General features: G+C 54.0%; 1 protein-coding gene across 3 annotated transcripts in view; it reads right to left on the bottom strand.

The window, feature by feature from the left end:
- The window catches only part of DNMT3A (DNA methyltransferase 3 alpha), a 110,462-nt gene that overhangs the window by 42,243 nt on the left and 50,992 nt on the right, over positions 1-17,227 (bottom strand). For all 3 annotated transcript variants that reach the window (XM_055254480.2, XM_063623913.1, XM_063623914.1), the window contains exons 4-6: positions 8,153-8,423; positions 1,262-1,305; positions 701-847 (exon numbers count right to left, since the gene is read on the bottom strand). In XM_055254480.2, the coding sequence (XP_055110455.1) occupies positions 701-847; positions 1,262-1,305; positions 8,153-8,423 (462 nt within the window). The remainder of the gene's footprint in view (positions 1-700; positions 848-1,261; positions 1,306-8,152; positions 8,424-17,227) is intronic.

Below are 17,227 nucleotides of genomic sequence, written 5' to 3'. Positions count from 1 at the left end.
AAGCCCTAGCGATTCTAGCTCCAAAATACACCCCAAAGCTCTTCTCTGTCTCCACTGCTGCCTCTCAAATCCACATCACATCCTTCCTGTGCACAGTAAACCTTCTATGGCTGCCCAGTATTGTCAGAAGTAAGCCAGCTTTTGGGGAGATCCTGCAGAGCACCCTGATGTGTGGAGCCCTGCCTGCCTCTCCGGCTGCATCTGGCCCTTTCTCCTTTGCCATTTCACCCTGGCATACAGTTTGCCAAACAAGTCAAGGCCTTGCTGGTGCTGTTTCCTCTGCCTAGAACACTCTCCCTGACCCCACTCCTCACAGAGCCGGCTCTTCAGTTCCTTCAGACCTTAACTGAAATGCCACCTCCTCCAAGAAGCCTGTCTTGACCACCCCAACTAAAGCAGGCCTCTGCTGTCTTCTATTTCAGCCCCTTGTTTCCTTATGTTCTGCCTGTCTCTGCCATCCGAATGTCAACTCCATGAGGGCAGGAACCGTATACGCCCAGGGCCTAGTACACAGCCAGGTATACAGTAGGTGTTCAATAAGCATCTGCTGAAGGGGCAGATGAACCAGTCATCACTGCCTAGAGATTAAGCGGCTCCCAGTAAGTTCTAAGGGTTAGCCTGAAGGGGAAACTGAGGCCCATCACTTCTGGTTTTCCAGTTCTGCAGGACAGGCTGGGGCCCAGGCCAGAAGGCACCTCACCTCCCTTTTCCAGCGTGCCAGCCACTCGTCCCGCTTGCGCTTGCTGATGTAGTAGGGGTCCCCCGCCTGGAAGGTGAGCCTCGGCATGGGCCGCTGACGGAGGCTGGACTCCCAGCCCAAGCCACCCCGCAGCCGGCCCCGGGAGCCCTAGGACAGACAGACAGACATTAGGGCATTAGGGTGGGCACTGACACACCCACCAAGGAGGCACTCGCCTCAAACACAATGTGGACACTGGCTCCTGGCCAGAGAGGGCACCCCTGGGAGTGCTGGGCAGGCCCCGTGTGGGCTGGAGGAGCGAGGGGCATGTGTGGGGGGGGGTGGGGGGGGAACATGGACACAGCCACAGGCCACGAAGGGAGGTGTCTGGCCTCTGGAGGGGGATGAGCCGGCTGCCTTGTTGGGGGACTTCCAACCTCCACACCCACTTCCTCTCCTTCCCACAGAGGGATGTGTAAAGAAGGAGGAGGGGCCCACCCTCCGCCCCCTCACACACACTCGCCACCCGTGTCCTTCTTCTAGAATCAGGATCCACAGAGCCCCTGGGGGTGGAACACTTGCCTCCATTTTCATGGACTCGATGTTGGTCTCCTTCTGTTCTTTGCCTGTGGAGAGGGAAGAACAAAGGGACCAGTTCGTTGGTCGGCAGAATTACTGGAGTGGCTCACAGGCCCCACCTTGTGCCTGGGGTCCCTGCCACAGGGGATGGGGGTCCTCTGGCCGTTCAGCTGTTCATGTGTTAAATATGATGGCCCACCACATGCCAGGCACAGTGCTGACCCTGAGGACCCAGCAGGGCCTAGGGCAGAGAAAGAACTCGGGCAGGGGCAGGCCTTGAGGCCCAGGCAAGAGGGAACACGAGGAAATTCAGAGCTGGGTTTCTGGCCTGTCAACTCTGTCTCAGGTACACAGAAGGGGACTAAAAATACCCCCATTCTGCTGCTCCCAGTCAAGAGACCTCCTTCCCCAGAGGAGGAGCAGGAAGGCAGAGGGGGTGCGGAAGGCGGAGGGGGTGCAGGAAGGCCTGAGCCAGAGGGCCAGCCTGAGCGGCCTCCCTGGCCCTGCAAGGGAGTGTTTGCAAAGAGGCCTTCTGGGCATAAGGGCATGTACTGGGGGGCGGCGGGTACCGGGCCAACTGGAACAAGACCCCGGTGAAGCAACTTCCTCTCTACGAGACTCAGTTTCCTCATCTGGAAAATAAGGATGCTGGATGCGATTTCCAAGGTCCGCCTGCAGGTCCAAATATGATGATTCTATTACTAATCTCATTCTCCCTCCCTCCACTCCCTGCCCCATGCTAAGGCCCCTGAGCTCAGCCTTTAATCTAGAAGACTTGAGTTTGGATTCCAGTGTGACCTCCGTAACTTCTCCTGGCCTGTTTTCCCACTGAATCAAGGTAGACAAATGTTCTAAAATCATTAGGTTATGGTGAGCATTAAGTGCCTACTGTGGGGCCTGGCATACTGTAGGTGCTCAATACATGTTAGTGTGGTTCTCCTTCCCTAAGGATTCATTTCCTCTACTGGGCCCTGATTCCAGGTAATGGCAGGGAAGTCTCAACTTCCCTATTGAGACCCTGCCCTCTCCCTGTGCTTCTCCATGCCCCCAGCATGAGGGGAGCCGCGCTCCTACCAGGCATCCCCCTGCACTCCCCACCAGGTCCTCACCACCCTTTCCAGGCACCCCTTCCAGGCCCAGCGCCCCGGAGGCTGCGGGGCTGGCTGATTCTCCTTCCACCTGGGCCCCTGAGCTTCTTTGTTGGGAGCCGACAGCGTATCGGGCCTGGGCCCACTGCAGGAAGGTCACTAAGTTTGGCTCATGGTAGCTTGGGGTGGGGGGAGACAAAGAGCCTGAAACGGAAAAAACAGACCCGACTTCATCTCCTGGCTGTGAAGCGGAAGCCAGCCACAGTGTTCACGCCGCGGGTCCTCAGCCCGGGAGGCCACTCCCTTCCCTCGTGACAGGGGGGTCCTGGGCTGGTTTTGGGCTGGCCCCGGGCGCCCAGGACAGCTCTGTCCTCGGTGGTTCTGTCCCGGGTGACAGAGACGCCCACTAGCTAGGCCCGGGAGCACCGGGGGAGGGAGGCAGGAGGGCCGCCGTGGGTGCGGGCCTGGCGCCGGGCTCAGCCCGCGGGGGCCGCGTGGGCGGGGACGGGGCGTCTGTCGCGGGCACCTGTGCGCGTGGGCGGGCGCTCACTCGCCAGCGCTTTGTTCGTGACCGGCCTTTTAAGGGCTGTCTCACCCATCTTGTCTGGCTCTGCCTCCCTGTTTCCTTTCCGTCCTCTCTCCCACCACAGCCAGCTCCCCACCTTTTTCGCGGGGGCCCCCTCCAGCCTGTCCGGGGCCTCCCCGCTCCCAGGCCAGGGCTTCCCCCTTCTCCCAGACCTCGTCGCTCTGCCCAGCGAGGCCCCGGGCTCCCAGCAGGGGGCGTCTGCCCGCGATCAGGTGGCGGCCTGGGGGCGGCCTGGCGGTCCTGGCGGACCCTGGCGCGGCGGGGCTCTGGGGCTCGCGGTGGCTCTGGGAACCACTGTGTCAACCCTGCGGCTAGGGCGGGGAGTGAAGGACCCCCGGGCTGGCTCTCAGACCTGGACTTGGGGCTCCCGACTGCATTTTCTCCCCAGACCGCTTTAGAACCTCAAACGTTTCCTACTTGGGACCCTCCATGGCATTTAATTACTTTTACGGATAATTATTTATTCATTAGAATATTAGAAAATCAGAGTTGAAAGGCTTTGCAGAGATCATTGAGTACTTGTTCAGCACTTAAATTTTGCAGAAAGCTGAGACCTGGGGGGTGGAGTGACTTAAGGCCTGAGCTGAGATGAGCTTTTCAGGGATCCGGATGCCCTGGCAAGCTCCCTCTCCGCTGCACCACTACTGTTATTTCTCGATGTGACCCCCTTCCTAATTTCCCAGCCCCCCAGGCTCCCCAAAACAGAACGATTTTTCCTTATGCAGTTTCCAACTGGCTTCTTTCTGGAATTTTCTCCCTGACAGACTCTGCGCATGCCCACTTGAGTGATCACACACACACACACACACACACACACTCGCTTTCCAGCCTGGCCAGGCCTCCTCGGAATGCGGCACTTGTCGTGAGTCAGGGAGGGTCAGCTGCTCTCTCAGTACGGCCTATGCAGCCCAACTGCTCCTGGCCCAGGCCCAGGGTCACCACCAGGGCCAGGTGGTTGTGTCCTTCCAGTGTGGCCCTGACGGGCCCGAACATGACCCTAGTGCATCTCAGGACCTGGGGGCAGGGGAGGCCAGGGTGCTTCTAACACTCGCCTCTTAGTCTGAGCTATACTCAGCCAGAGGCCACCCAAGTTCTCTTTAAAATGAACTCAAATCTCCATGACCAGGCTGTAGCCAGGTTTACCTCAGAGGGCAGTCACTGGCCTGAAAAGGGGCCCTAGGCTGAGAGTAGAGAGGGGTTTTGTGCTGACCCTAATCCGGTCTCTCACCAGTTGCATAATCTTGGGTAAGTAATTTAACCTTTCTGAAGCTTCAGTCTCCCCATCTGAAAAATGGGGATAATAAGAGTCTTCCAGGCTGGGTGCAGTGGCTCATGCCTGTAATCCCAGCACTTTGGAAGGCCAAAGTGGGCGGATCACCTGAGATCAGGAGTCCAAGACCAGCCTGGCCAACATGGCGAAACTCTGTCTCTACTAAAATTACAAAAATTAACCGGGCGTGGTGGTGGGAGTCTGTAATCCCAGCTACTCAGGAGGCTGAGGCAGGAGAATCGCTTGAACCTGGGAGGTGGAGGTTGCAGTAAGCCAAGATCGTGCCACTGCACTCCAGCCTGGGCAACAGAGTGAATGAGACGCTGTCTCAAAAAAAAAAAAAGTCTTCCTCCTGTGATCACACATGGGGCATAATACACAGCAGAGCTTCTGAAACTTTCATATACATGGGAAGCATGAGGCCCTCTTTAAAATGCAGATTCTGATCCAGCAGGTCTTCAGTGGAGCCTGGAATTCTGCATTTCTAAATTCCTGGGTGCTGCCAACGCTGCTGGTCTATGGACCACTGTGAGTAGCGAGGAGAGGGAATGCCCGATACAGTCAATACTCGGAAAGCCACATCGCCACTGCCACCTGAATCATCATCATTATGGCATTAATGCTGGCAGGGGCAGGAGCAGACCCAAGACAAGCACAGGCCTGTCGGGTATTGGCTCCTGTCCCTATCACTCATCTCATCATCTCCTGTCTTCCTGATTCTTTCTCCTGGCTGTACTTTCAGCACATGCTCAGGCTACAAGAAATGCTGCCTTAAAAAGTCTGCTTTTGCAGTACAGGAGCTAATAAAAGGGGTTCCAGGGGAGCATCCCCTGAAAAGAGACCTGGAATAAGGGGAACTGAAAGGAGACCACGGCCGAGCCACATCCTCTCCGAGGCCTTAGTCTCCTTCCTCATCTGAATCAACCAGCTGAGCATGTGTTCTATGTCAGCTGACTGCTGGAACCGTGACCGAGCCTCCACACCCTGATTAAGCCACTGCCCGTTGCACACTGGCAGAGCCTAGGCCACTGCCTACCCCGCTAGGTAACATCTCACCAATTTCAGCTTCCAGGCAGTGCAGTGGCCTTCAGGGATCCTACCAGCTCTGATCCCTGCCAGAATCTATACTTCCTGGATAGCCGGGGCCACACAGGAGTGTACCAAGGCCAAAGTTTGTGGGTTTTTTTTGTTTTTTTTGAGATGGAGTCTCACTCTATTGCCCAGGCTGGAGTGCAGTGGCACAATCTTGGCTTACTGCAACCTCCACCTCCCAGGTTTAAGTGATTCTCCTGTCTCAGACTCCCGAGTAGCTGGGACTACAGGCATGCGCCACCAAGCTCGGCTAATTTTTTTTTGTATTTTTAGTAGAGATAAGGTTTCACTGCGTTGGCCTGGCTGGTCTCGAACTCCCGACCTCAAGTCCTCTGCCCGCCTGGGCCTCCCAAAGTGCCAGGATTACCAGCATGAGCCACTGCGCCCAGCCTCAAAGCCAAATTTTGGAGGTCAAGGAGACTTAAAGAGTTTTTGCCCACCATACTCAGCACTAAGATTCTAAGGAAGATCCACCTGTCTGAAAGTCCCAGACCCAGGAATGATCCTTGACAGCATCTCTCCCTCACCTCTCATGTTCCTAGCATTTGTCCCCTCCCTTCATCTCTGTTGCCATCCTGCTCATCAGCCCCTCCGATGCCATCCTACTTCCCAGCTCCTCCATTCTATCCCAGGATCCAGATGACATAGTGAGCTTTTCAAATTGCAAAGCTGATTACATCACACACACTGCCCACCCCCCACCTCCCCACCCCCCGCCTCCCCACCCCCCAGCCCCGGCAGCCACCTTGAAGGCCTGGCCTGTCTGCCCCAGCACTTTCCACACCCTTCTCCTTTGCTCTCTCCACTCTAGCCTTGTGACATCTATCAGTTCCCTGGGTGCCCTGCTCCCTCCCACCTGGGAACCTTCTTCCCTGTTCTCACTCTCTCCCTCTACCCCTCACCCAGTGGACTCCCTGGCCCTTCAGCTCGGGCTGGACAGCCCAGGCCAACTCAGGTTCTTCCTTGCAGTTCCCCTGGACATGTTTCACTTCCCTTAGAGCGCTTATCTCCACGTGTAATCTCATCTTTTTAAGCGTGGATTTCTCATTAATGTCTGTCTCTCCAGCTGACTGTGAGGTCCTTGAGGGCAAGAACCATGTTTTTGTTCATAACAGTTTCCTTAGTCCCTGGTATGGATCCTAGCACACCCTGAATGGGTGTTTTAAGAAACATCTGTTGACTGACCGATGCAGGAGCCCCTGAGAACAGCTAGAAATGGAAGTAGGGAAATCCCAAAGTGAAAACAAACCCTCAAGGCCAGAGAACAGCTTTGGGGCTATGGCTCTATGCTGCAGGGCAGGAAGGAATGCCATGACCCTGAGTAGCAGCTCGGCAGGAGTCATGGTGGGGTCCTGGGAAGCAAAGTCAACTGCAGTCAGCCCATAGGAAGCACCACATTTGGAAGGGCAGGGCTGATGGGTTCTCTCACACACCTGGCATTGTTAATGGGAAGGATGGTGTCTTCTCCCTTTCCTCATCTGTTTCACTCCTCTCAGGCCCTTCCCACTCCCGGGAAGTATCAGAATACGTGCAAGAGGTCCAGACAGTTCAGGACCCGTCTCCGCACCAAGCCCCATTCCAGGACAGCGGAAAATAGTAGAAAGGCACAAGACCAGGATTGAATGAGCCCTGGATCTGCCACTTAAGGTTTGGGCACCATGAGCAAGTCACATCATCACTTTAAGCCTCAATATTTTTCTCCTGAAAATGAGGATAATCATATCTCTTGAATAAGATTGTTTGTTAGAGGAGAAAATAAAACAACTAATACAGATTCCCTCTGTAGTGTTCTGCACATAGTGGGAGCATCATGCATATTTGTTGAATAATAAACGAATAAAAGCTTCTTAATAAGTTTGGAAATTTGTATTCTGGAAATGTTCTCTATCCTGCATGAACATTAGGTTGGATCCATGTAAAATACGTTACGCCAATTAATCAATTTACTCATTCCATCATACACGCTTGGAAGGAAGACTTTTTGAAATTAAAATGCACATATGCAAAACAACCTGGCAGGGCCCTGGGAGGATCAAATGTGATAATGTATGAGAAAGCGCTTTGTAAACTGTGAAGCCCTGTACAAATGCTAGTTGTCCTCATTACTAACATGTTTACAGCTCGGTTGGCCCTGAAATTGCTGGCTTAACCTGAAAGAGAAAAGTGGGCAACTTTCCAGGCTTCCAGGGTTAGGCCAAAAAGTCCCCAGATGAAGAGGCCTGGGCTGGGCAGTACACAGAATACCCTCACCCAGCCCTCTCCCCACGCCACTGTCACAACCAAATTTCCAGTCGAGTCAGCCCAACTAGGGTGGGCCCAGGACCTCTGCACTCAGAGAGGCAAACAAGGCATCTGTTGCCCTTGAGTGCCCAGGCCAGGGGCTACAAATACAGCAATCCCCAGGAGCTGCAGGGCACATGGGAGAGTAAGCAGGCCAGGTAGAGCTGCAGAAAACTAAGGCCCATAACCAGCCACAGAAGGCGATGGAGGGACCGCCATTATCCCAGTCTAGCAATCGTTGGCGTTATGAAAGCCCGCTGTTGCCAGATCTAGCTTTTTTTTTTTCATGAGAAGCCAAAACTGCAGATTTTTATGTGAAATTTTTTGATTTTTAAATACTGGCAACTAATTTTTTAAATGTTTAAAACACTCTATGGGCCAAATAAAACATATGTGCAGGCTGCATCCAGCCAGTAGCCTCCAGGCCATAGCCTTGGCAAGCAGACCTTTAGCCACGACCCAGCAAACCCCTCAGGATTTGCTCCATCCTTCCTTGGACCTGCTGGAGACCCAAGTCCCTGACTCTCAGGGTATGCTGGTGGGCCCAGAAGAGGCTGCCCCTGGTGCTGAGGACTCACCCGCTTCTGCAGGGGCTCCTCGGCCCTCCTTGGGGGTGCAGCAGCCATTTTCCACTGCTCTTGAGGCTTCAGGCAGGGTCTCAGCTGCACCCTCTCCCTCTGCTGGGGCCCCGCCCTTCTGCCCCCCAGCAGGGCTCCCCTCCTCTGGCTGGGGCTCACTCCGCTTCTCCAAGTCCCCATTGGGTAATAGCTCTGAGGGGCCTGAGTCCTGGGCCATGGATGGGGACTTGGAGATCACCACAGGGTCCTTTGGCGTGTCACTGCTTTCCACCTGCAAATGTAAGAAAGATACACAAGAGGAGGGTTAGATCAGTGGGCTTAGCCTGTTTTGGATCATTGACCACTCTGAAATTCTAGAGAAGATTATGCAGTTTCCGTCCAGAAACTGTGTTCACATAAACCTTCATGCAAACAGATATGCTCACAATTTTGCTTTCAACATCAAAGGATTCCTGGGCTTGACCCCTTGAAATCATGAGTCTGTGGACTCCAGCTTAAGAAACAGGAAAAGAATCCAAGCACGTCTGCCAGCCTGGTTGCACTTCTCAAGGGATCTGCTCCCCCACCCCACCGCCATTCACTGAGGTTACATAGGACGTCCAAGCCTTCTCCACAGCCCGTGTTAAAAAAGAAATGCTCCGGCCAGGCGTGGTGGCTCACACCTGTAATCCCAGCACTTCGGGAGGCTGAGGCAGGTGGATCACTTGAGGTCGGGAGTTTAAGACCAGCCTAACCAACATGGAGAAACCCCATCTCTACTAAAAATACAAAGTTAGTTGGGGATGGTGGTGCATGCCTGTAATCCCAGGTACTCGGGAGGGTGAGGCAGGAGAACCGCTTGAACCTGGGAGGCAGAGGTTGCAGTGAGCTGAGATCACGCCATTGCACTCCAGCCTTGCGACACAGCAAGACTCCGTCTCAAAAAAAAAAGAAATGCTCCTTGTGCCACCTATAATCCAATAAGAACCCCCCCTCCCCCAGAAGATTCCAGTGCCACCAGATCAAGTCTGGGACTCAGGCTGGTCTAACTTCTGTGGTCAGTGCCCTCCCAGCTTTCCTCTTGGTCTCTTGAGGCATGAGAGTTGAAGGAGGACCCCCAAAAAAGCATTCTGTGGGCTCATAGCCTAGCACAGCCTTCTCCCCTGGCCTGGGCCGCCCCAGATTCTTTCAGGCACTCAGACCCGGAAGAGCCAAGGCTCTGGCAAACAATTTTCAGGCTCTGCAACAACTCTTCCTGAGCACTGGGGTCTCTCATTCTCCCTTCAAGGGAAATCATTTCTTTATCCCCTAGAGTCTAAGAACTGAACTCGCTAAGGTTCCAGGTAATAAAAATCAAATAAAGAATAATCCTGGCTGTCTGTGTGTGTCACTGCGCAGTGGACAAAGCTCCTCACTTCCTACCTCCTCAGAGTTTCTCAGCCTCTCTGGGAAGCAGGTGAGGAACCTGAGACTCTCTGGAATTTTGTGATTTGCTCCAGGTCACAGGCTTTGCAAGGACAAAGCAAGAGCAGGAGAGCCGGGTGCCTGCTGTGTGCTCTGCTGTGTGTATATATTCAGTCCTCAGCCATCCAGAGGCAAGTGGGCCAGGACATCTCAAGAAGAATGGAGGTGTCCAGCATGGGACAGGAACAGGCAGGGGTCCCCACGGCTCGGCACTCTGCCACACCCACAGGCACCAGGCTGCACTCAGCAACTCTGCCGCGCTGGCTCCGTATGCAGAACACCTACCCAGTAGAAAGGCAGCATCAGCTCAGCAAGCCTCAGATAAGGAAGGCACTGCTCTCAGCACCTCAGTTTCCCCACCTGTCAGGTGGAGATGACTGGTCTAGACCAATGGAGATTTTGTCTTTCTTGTCTTTTTTTTTCTACTTATGAAAGTCAGACACATATATCATAAAAAAAATCAAACTATAGCCAGGCGTGGTGGCTCACGCCTATAACCCTAGCACTTGGGAGGCTGAGGTGGGCTCCCTCGCATATCACCTGAGGTCAGGAGTTTGAGATCAGCCTGGCCAACATGGCAAAACCCTGTCTCTACTAAAAATTAGCTGGGCATGGTGGCGCATGCCTGTAATCTCAGCTATTTGGGAGGCTGAGGCAGGAGAATCACTTGAACCCAGGAGGTAGAGGTTGCAGTGAGCTGAAACTGCACCACTGCACTCTAGCCTGGGCAACAGAGTGAGACTCCATCTCAAAAAAAAAAAAATCAAACTATACAAAAAAAAAATGAATAATGCTAAAAGGTTAAAGCTCCTATTTCAGCTCCCTATCCCCAAAATCTCTCCCCTAAGCTACCCATTATTAACAGTTCAGTGAGCATCCTTTCCAGATTTTTTTCTATGCATCGACAATCATGTGTAAGTTACATGTTTATACATATGTATTCATATACACGTTCAGATCCAGAAATGTTTTTTTCCAAAAGGGTATCATACTAGTCGTAATGTTCTGCAACTTGCTTTTTCACTTAACAAGCAGAGTGGGCATCCCTCCATCCCAGTGCAGATGGATCTGGATGCTCCAAAATGTATGCATGCCGTTCCCTGATGGTGGGCATTTGGGCTGATTTGCTTTTCGCTGCAGTGAACACCCTTGCACTTACAGCTCTGTACAGCTGCGTGTTTCCATGGGACGGAGTTCCAGAAGTGGTCAGGCCGGGTGAAAGGGCCTGTCCAGCTAAATGTGCAGAGATACTGCCCAATTCCCTCCAGAGTTTCCCACCACTCGAGTGCACAGCCTGAGACAGCACTGGGTCCCCAGCCCCTCCCCTGCAAAGCCCTATTTCCAAGGCTGCTTTTGCTCTAACGGTCTAGGACTTGAACTCTGAACCCACTGTTATTCGGCGAGGAACCCCCAGAGGTGGCAATTAGGGACAAGGGCCTTGGGAAAACAAAAACAAAAACAAAACCAGAGTCTTCTCAGGTATGCTTTCCTCCCTGGACGGGGACCTGGGCACAGGGAGCAGCCAGAGGGGGAGCAGAAGGAACTGCAGGGCCTGCCAAGCTCCTTTCCTGCTGTGCAGGGCAGCTGGGCAGGCCTGCTTCCAGGAGAGAAGCACCCATAGAAAGCTGCATGTGTGTACTCCTCAGCAGTTGGAGGCAGAGGGCTGCAACGAGAGGAAGAGGAGGTGACTGGTAAAAGCGAGAAGTCCTCCGCTGCGCTTGGGGGCTTGGGCTGATGCCAGCAGAGCCAGGAAGGCCAAATCCAGGAAGGAAAGTGGAACAGCAGACCCCTGCCTATCGCCCCTGCCTCCATCCTGTGTGTCAGGACCCTCCCCAGAACTCAGAACACCTCTCCTCCCTCCCTGCTTAAGCAAAGAGGGCATTTCCAGCCTAGAATGGTCCTCCCTGGTGTAAACCCTGTCACCCTTCAAGGCTCGGTCATGAGCCCCAGCAGCCTGAAGAATGGAGTGTACCCCTGCACTGCAGCCACCTTCTGGGGTCCAGCTGTTCCAGGTACCCCAAAGCCCCCAACATGGCACTACCACGGAGGTGTGCGTGGGGTCCTGCCTGGCCAACTTGAGCTAAGAAGCTTAGGTCAGAGCCAGACTTTTTCATGGCTGCATCTTCCTTTCTTCTCATCATTTGCTGCCCTGCAGACACCTCAGATTGGGGCAGGCTCTGAGCCCTGCAAAGCTGCTGGAGGCAACTCCACTGCACTCACTTCCTGCCTGGGACCACATGGCCTCCTCTCATGCTGGGACTCACTTCCTGTTGACTGCTGGCTCCGTAGCATAGAGACCTATGAGGGCCGGCTCTGAGGCCCAACACAGCCCCAGGCTCCCGACCAACCCAGTCATTCATGCACACGAATAAGCCCTGCCCTGGCCTTGCCCACAGACCCCAGTCTGCAACAGCACCAGATGCGCCATTCTCCCAGAGATGCCCCCAAAGCCAGGTGGGAGCCGGGCATGCTGGGCAGATGATGGGCGAGTGGGGCATGTTGCACATTTCCAGCCCCAGGTTAGCTCACCCGCTGAAATCCCCACTCCCGCATCTGGTCCACACCGTCCTCTGCCCAACCATTCCCCTCCTGCTCACCTGCTCTCTTGGGTTCTGGATGAGACGATTCAGCCAAAGTTCTGGGATTGGCGGGGGGCAATGACTTCTGCCACGCTCAATCCTTGATTCATCCTACCCATCAAGAACTCCCTCAAGCTAAGTGTGGCCCCTCAATAGGGCTCTCTGGGGCTCAGGGTAACCAGCAGGACAAAACCATCCAGAGGAAGGAACAAGGTCCCAGTCAAATGGCCTGAAGCAACTGTCCAAGTCTCTGGGGAAGAGCTGGGTGCTCACTGAAGGAGGCATCCCTGGCGACAAGGGCAGAAACCTCAGCCTGGAAGCCCAGGAGGGAGGGGTACCCCAGCCAGGCCTGGCCTCTTCTGCCCCCAACTCCATGTCCTCCTCCCAGCCACTCTCCTCCCCTCCTTTCCCCTGTCTCCACAGCTTGTTGACCTCTGGAGGGCAGAGACTTTGCTCAATTCGGCTAGACTTAGCAGGGAGTGGGGCACCTGACAGGTGCTCAGACAATATTCACAATTGATTTTTGAATGACAAAGATAAGGCTAAAAGTGAGAACCTCCTGCACTCAAGCTATAGGGAGTTTCAGCTTTGCTGCCATGTCTGTTAAACAATCTGCTTTTGTTTCCTTTTATTTTGACAGTCGTCTTGAAAGAGACACAGCACACCCCCGAGATACTCATGTTGCCCATTATCTGGGAGAGGGCTGGGTTGGGGGTGCCGACCATCCTAGAAGGCACCACCAGCAGGTGCAGCTGCAGGCGACAATTTCAGAACGGGAAAAGCCGCAGTAAGTACCCGTCACTTCTCCTCCTGTGTGGGGCCAGATGGGGGCCACAGGAGGGTCGTGAATCTAGTATCATTCTAGATTTCAGTACGGCTTGGTCCTGTCACCCACTGACCACCTACCCACACCCGGTATGCCTCACTTTGGGTCTTCAAATCCTGCCCACCACTTCCTGGGGTCCCTCCGAGTTTGCCAACCTTCGCTTTCCTTCTGGGCAGAACCCCCACCTTGCCTCTGGCTTTTCCTCAGTCCTCTCCTGTGAGCAGCTTTTTGAGGCAGGTTAAGGCGGTAGTTCTCAACTGGGGCGATTTTGCTACCTCCCCACCAGGACATTTTGGCATGTGTGTGAAGACGTTTTTGGCTGCCACATGGTTAGGGTGAGGTGCTGGCATCTAGTAAGTAGAGGCTAGGGAAGCTGCTAAACACCCCACCAGAGGACACCCCCCCAACAGAGATTTAGTTTAGACAAAATGGCAATAATGTCTTTGAAAAACCCTGGGCTGAGGGTAGGGGCAAGGACAGGGACTGTCTTTATCTAAGGAACGCTTTTTTTTTTTTTTGAGATGGAGTTTCGCTCTTGTTGCCCAGGCTGGAGTGCAGTGGCGCAAACTCGGCTCACTACAACCTCCGCCTCCTGGGTTCAAGCGATTCTCCTGCCTCAGCCTCCCAAGTAGCTGGGATTACAGGTGTCTGCTACCACACTTGGCTAACTTTTTGTATTTTTTGGTAAAAATGGGGTTTCACCATGTTGTCCAGGCTGGATTCAAACTCCTGACCTCAGGTGATCCGCCCACCTCAGCCTCCCAAAGTGCTGAGATTATAGGCATGAGCCACCATGCCTGGCTTAAGAAACACTTTTTTTGGCCAGGCGTGGTGGCTCACGTCTGTAATCCCAGCACTTTGGGAGGCTGAGGCAGGTAGATCACGAGGTCAGCAGATTGAGACCATCCTGGCTAACATGGTGAAATCCCGGTCTCCACTAAAAATACAAAAAATTTGCCAGGCGTGGTGGCAGGCGCCTGTAGTTCCAGCTGCTGGGGAGGCTGAGGCAGGAGAATGGTGTGAACCCAGGAGGCAGAGCTTGCAGTGAGCCAGCAGCCTCTGCCCGGCCTTTCTTGGGCACTGCACTGCCGCCTCTGCCTTCTCCGAACCCTGGGGGTGTTTGTGAGCTTGCGCTTTTCTGAGATTCAACCCAGAGCGGGAGTCGGCCTTCAAATGCCTCGCCTGTACCTGGGCCATCCTGGAAGCTTTACTGCTCAGAGGCGTGTGACCCAAGGCAGGCCTCAGAAAAGCAAGTATCGTTCCAGCTCCCCTAGGATCCCCGTGAAAATTATATTTATTAATTTTATAAGCATATGTATGCCCAGTCCTGTGTGGGATGCTAGAGAGCCGTAGGTGGAGAGGCCTACAAAGTTAAAGAGGAGACTCCGTCTCCCTCTGTCGCCCAGGCTGGAGTGCAGTGGCGTTATCTCAGCTCACTGACACCATGCCTGGCTAACTTTTGTATTTTTAGTAGAGACGGGATTTCACCATCTTGGCCAGACTGGTCTTGAACTTCTGACTTCGTGATCCACCCACCTCGGCCTCCCAAAGTGCTGGGATTACAGGCATGAGCCACTGTGCCCGGCCTAGAAACACTTTTTTAAACTTTTAAAAAACTGGGGTAAAACATACATAACATTTACCATTTTAACCATTTTCAAGTGTACTTTAAGTACACTCTCATGGTTATACAACCTTTACCCCCATCCATCTCCAGAACTTTTCCACGATCCCAAAAAGAAACTGTCTCCATTCAACACTAACTGCCCAGTCGCCTCTCCCCCAGTCACCACTCTTCTACTTTCTGTCTTCTAAGGAGCATTTTAAAGTCTGTGTGTGGAAGGATCTGGACCCCTCAGCCCCCCGTAGTTGGCAGGTGTGGACAGCTGCTGGCCCAGCCTCGCCCTGAAGGGTGGGGGTGAACCCACCGCAGCTGTCACTCCTGTCCCAGCCGATGCATGCCACGTTTGTTTACAAAGCGCTTTCTCACCCAATCTCCTTACACCTCATACCTCTGAATCTAATTATCTGTTTACTGTGGCCTCCCTCCTCGACTGTGAGCCTTGCCTTATTTAACTTTTTTTTTTTTTTTTTTTTGAGACCGAGTCTCGCTCTGTTGCCCACGTGAGTGTAGTGGTGTGACCTTGGCTCACTGCAACCTCCACCTCCCGGATTCAAGCGACTCTCCTGCCTCAGCCTCCCGAGTAGCTGGGATTACAGGTGCCTGCCACCATGCCTGGCTAATTTTCGTATTTTTAGAGATGGGGTTTCTCCATGTTGGCCAGGCTGGTCTCAAACTCTTGACCCCCGGTGATCCATCCGCCTCCCAGTGCTGGGATTACAGGGGTGAGCCACCGCACCCGGCCGATCTTCTTTAACTTTGTAGGCCTCTCCACCTACGGCTCTCTAGCATCCCACACAGGACTGGGCATACATATGCTTATAAAATTAATAAATATAATTTTCACGGGGATCCTAGGGGAGCTGGAACGATACTTGCTTTTCTGAGGCCTGCCTTGGGTCACACGCCTCTGAGCAGTAAAGCTTCCAGGATGGCCCAGGTACAGGCGAGGCATTTGAAGGCCGACTCCCGCTCTGGGTTGAGTCTCAGAAAAGCGCAAGCTCACAAACACCCCCAGGGTTTGGAGAAGGCAGAGGCGGCAGTGCAGTGCCCAAGAAAGGCCGGGCAGAGGCTGCTGGCCCTCCCCTGAGCAGCGCTCAACTCAAGCAAAAGCCAGAGGCAAGGCAAGGAGGAGCCCTCTGCTGTGGCCTGCCCAGCCAGAACCAATTCCCCAGCCCTGCCGCCGCCTCCTCTTCCCCCTTTGCCCAAAGTCTGGGCCAGACCCAGACCTCCTGCCCCTCCTTCACTCCAGGCAAAGCCTTGCCTCCCAGGGTGGCGCAATGTCTGAAACTCCCAATATGGGGAGGCGATTTTTCTTTTTCTTTTTTTTAAGAGACAGGATATCACTTTGTCACTCAGATTGGAGTGCGGTGGCACGATCACGGCTCACTGTGGCCCTGAATTCCTGGGCTCAAGCAATCTTCCCGCCTCAGTTTCACTAGTACCAGGGACTACAGGTGCCTGCCACCACACCTAACTTTTTATTCTTACGGAAGTAATTACAAAAAAATTTTTTTTTGAGACAAGGTCTCACTCTGCTGCCCAGGCTGGAGTGCAGTGGTGTGACCATAGCTCCCTGCAGCCTCAAATTCAACGATTTTCCTATCTCAGCCTCCCAAGGAGCTGGGACCACTGGCATGTGCCACCACATCCAGCTAATTTTATGGAAGTGATTTTTTTTTTTTGTTTTGAGACGCAGTCTCACTCTGTTCTCCAGGCTGGAGTGCAATGGTATGATCTCGTCTCATTACAACCTCCGCCTCCCGGGTTCAAGCGATTCTCCTGCCTCAGCCCCCACTAGTAGCTGGGATGACAGGCGTGTGCCACCACATCCGGCTAATTTTTGTATTTTTAGTAGAGATGGGGTTTCGCCATGTTGGCCATGCTGGTCTCGAACTCCCAACCTCAGGTAATCCACCCACCTTGGCCTCCCAAAGTACTGAGATTACAGGCATGAGCCACCTCGCCTGGCCAGAAGTGATTTTTAAGTGTTGCTTTACTATAGTTATTTACACAGAAAAACTAAAACCCAGGAGGAGGAGAGGTGAGGGTCATGGCACAGGGGAGATGAGGCCCTGGCACCTGGGGTAAGGAGCCCTGTCCCCAGGCTGCAGCCCACATGCAGCACTCACCCGGGAAGGGGGGTCCTGTGGGGTGGGGGGTGGGTAGATGCCATTCTCCCTCCTCCCCTGCCTCTTCTGTTCCCACCGGGAGCTCCTCTTGCCTTCTTCCCCAGAGCCCAGCAGATGCAGGGGCGACCTCACCTTGGTCACCCAGAGGGCCGGGCCTGCCATGGTGCTTTTAAGGCCTCCGTGAGATCCGTTCCATGCCACCCAGGAACCCTGGCATCAGGCCAGCCACGGACTCTTCACCGTCACATGCACAGAAAGGAGAAGGAGGCACCCCCACACCTGCAGACACCCACTGCCAGCCACAGGACACAGGGGGGCAAGGAAGCTGAGCGATGCCAACACAAACACACCAGTGAGCCCCTCCACTCGCACCGCAACTCCTCGCTCCTTCCAGTTCCTCGGCTCTGCAGGCCCATCACCCTCAACCAGCCTGAATCTTTCCAGGTTGACTCCAGTTTCAGGAAACAGCTGCAT

Source organism: Symphalangus syndactylus, chromosome 18 (assembly GCF_028878055.3).
Source record: "Symphalangus syndactylus isolate Jambi chromosome 18, NHGRI_mSymSyn1-v2.1_pri, whole genome shotgun sequence".
Classification (NCBI taxonomy): domain Eukaryota; kingdom Metazoa; phylum Chordata; class Mammalia; order Primates; family Hylobatidae; genus Symphalangus; species Symphalangus syndactylus.
The sequence above is the reverse complement of the archived record's forward strand: the minus strand, read 5'-3'. Positions and strand labels throughout refer to the sequence as shown.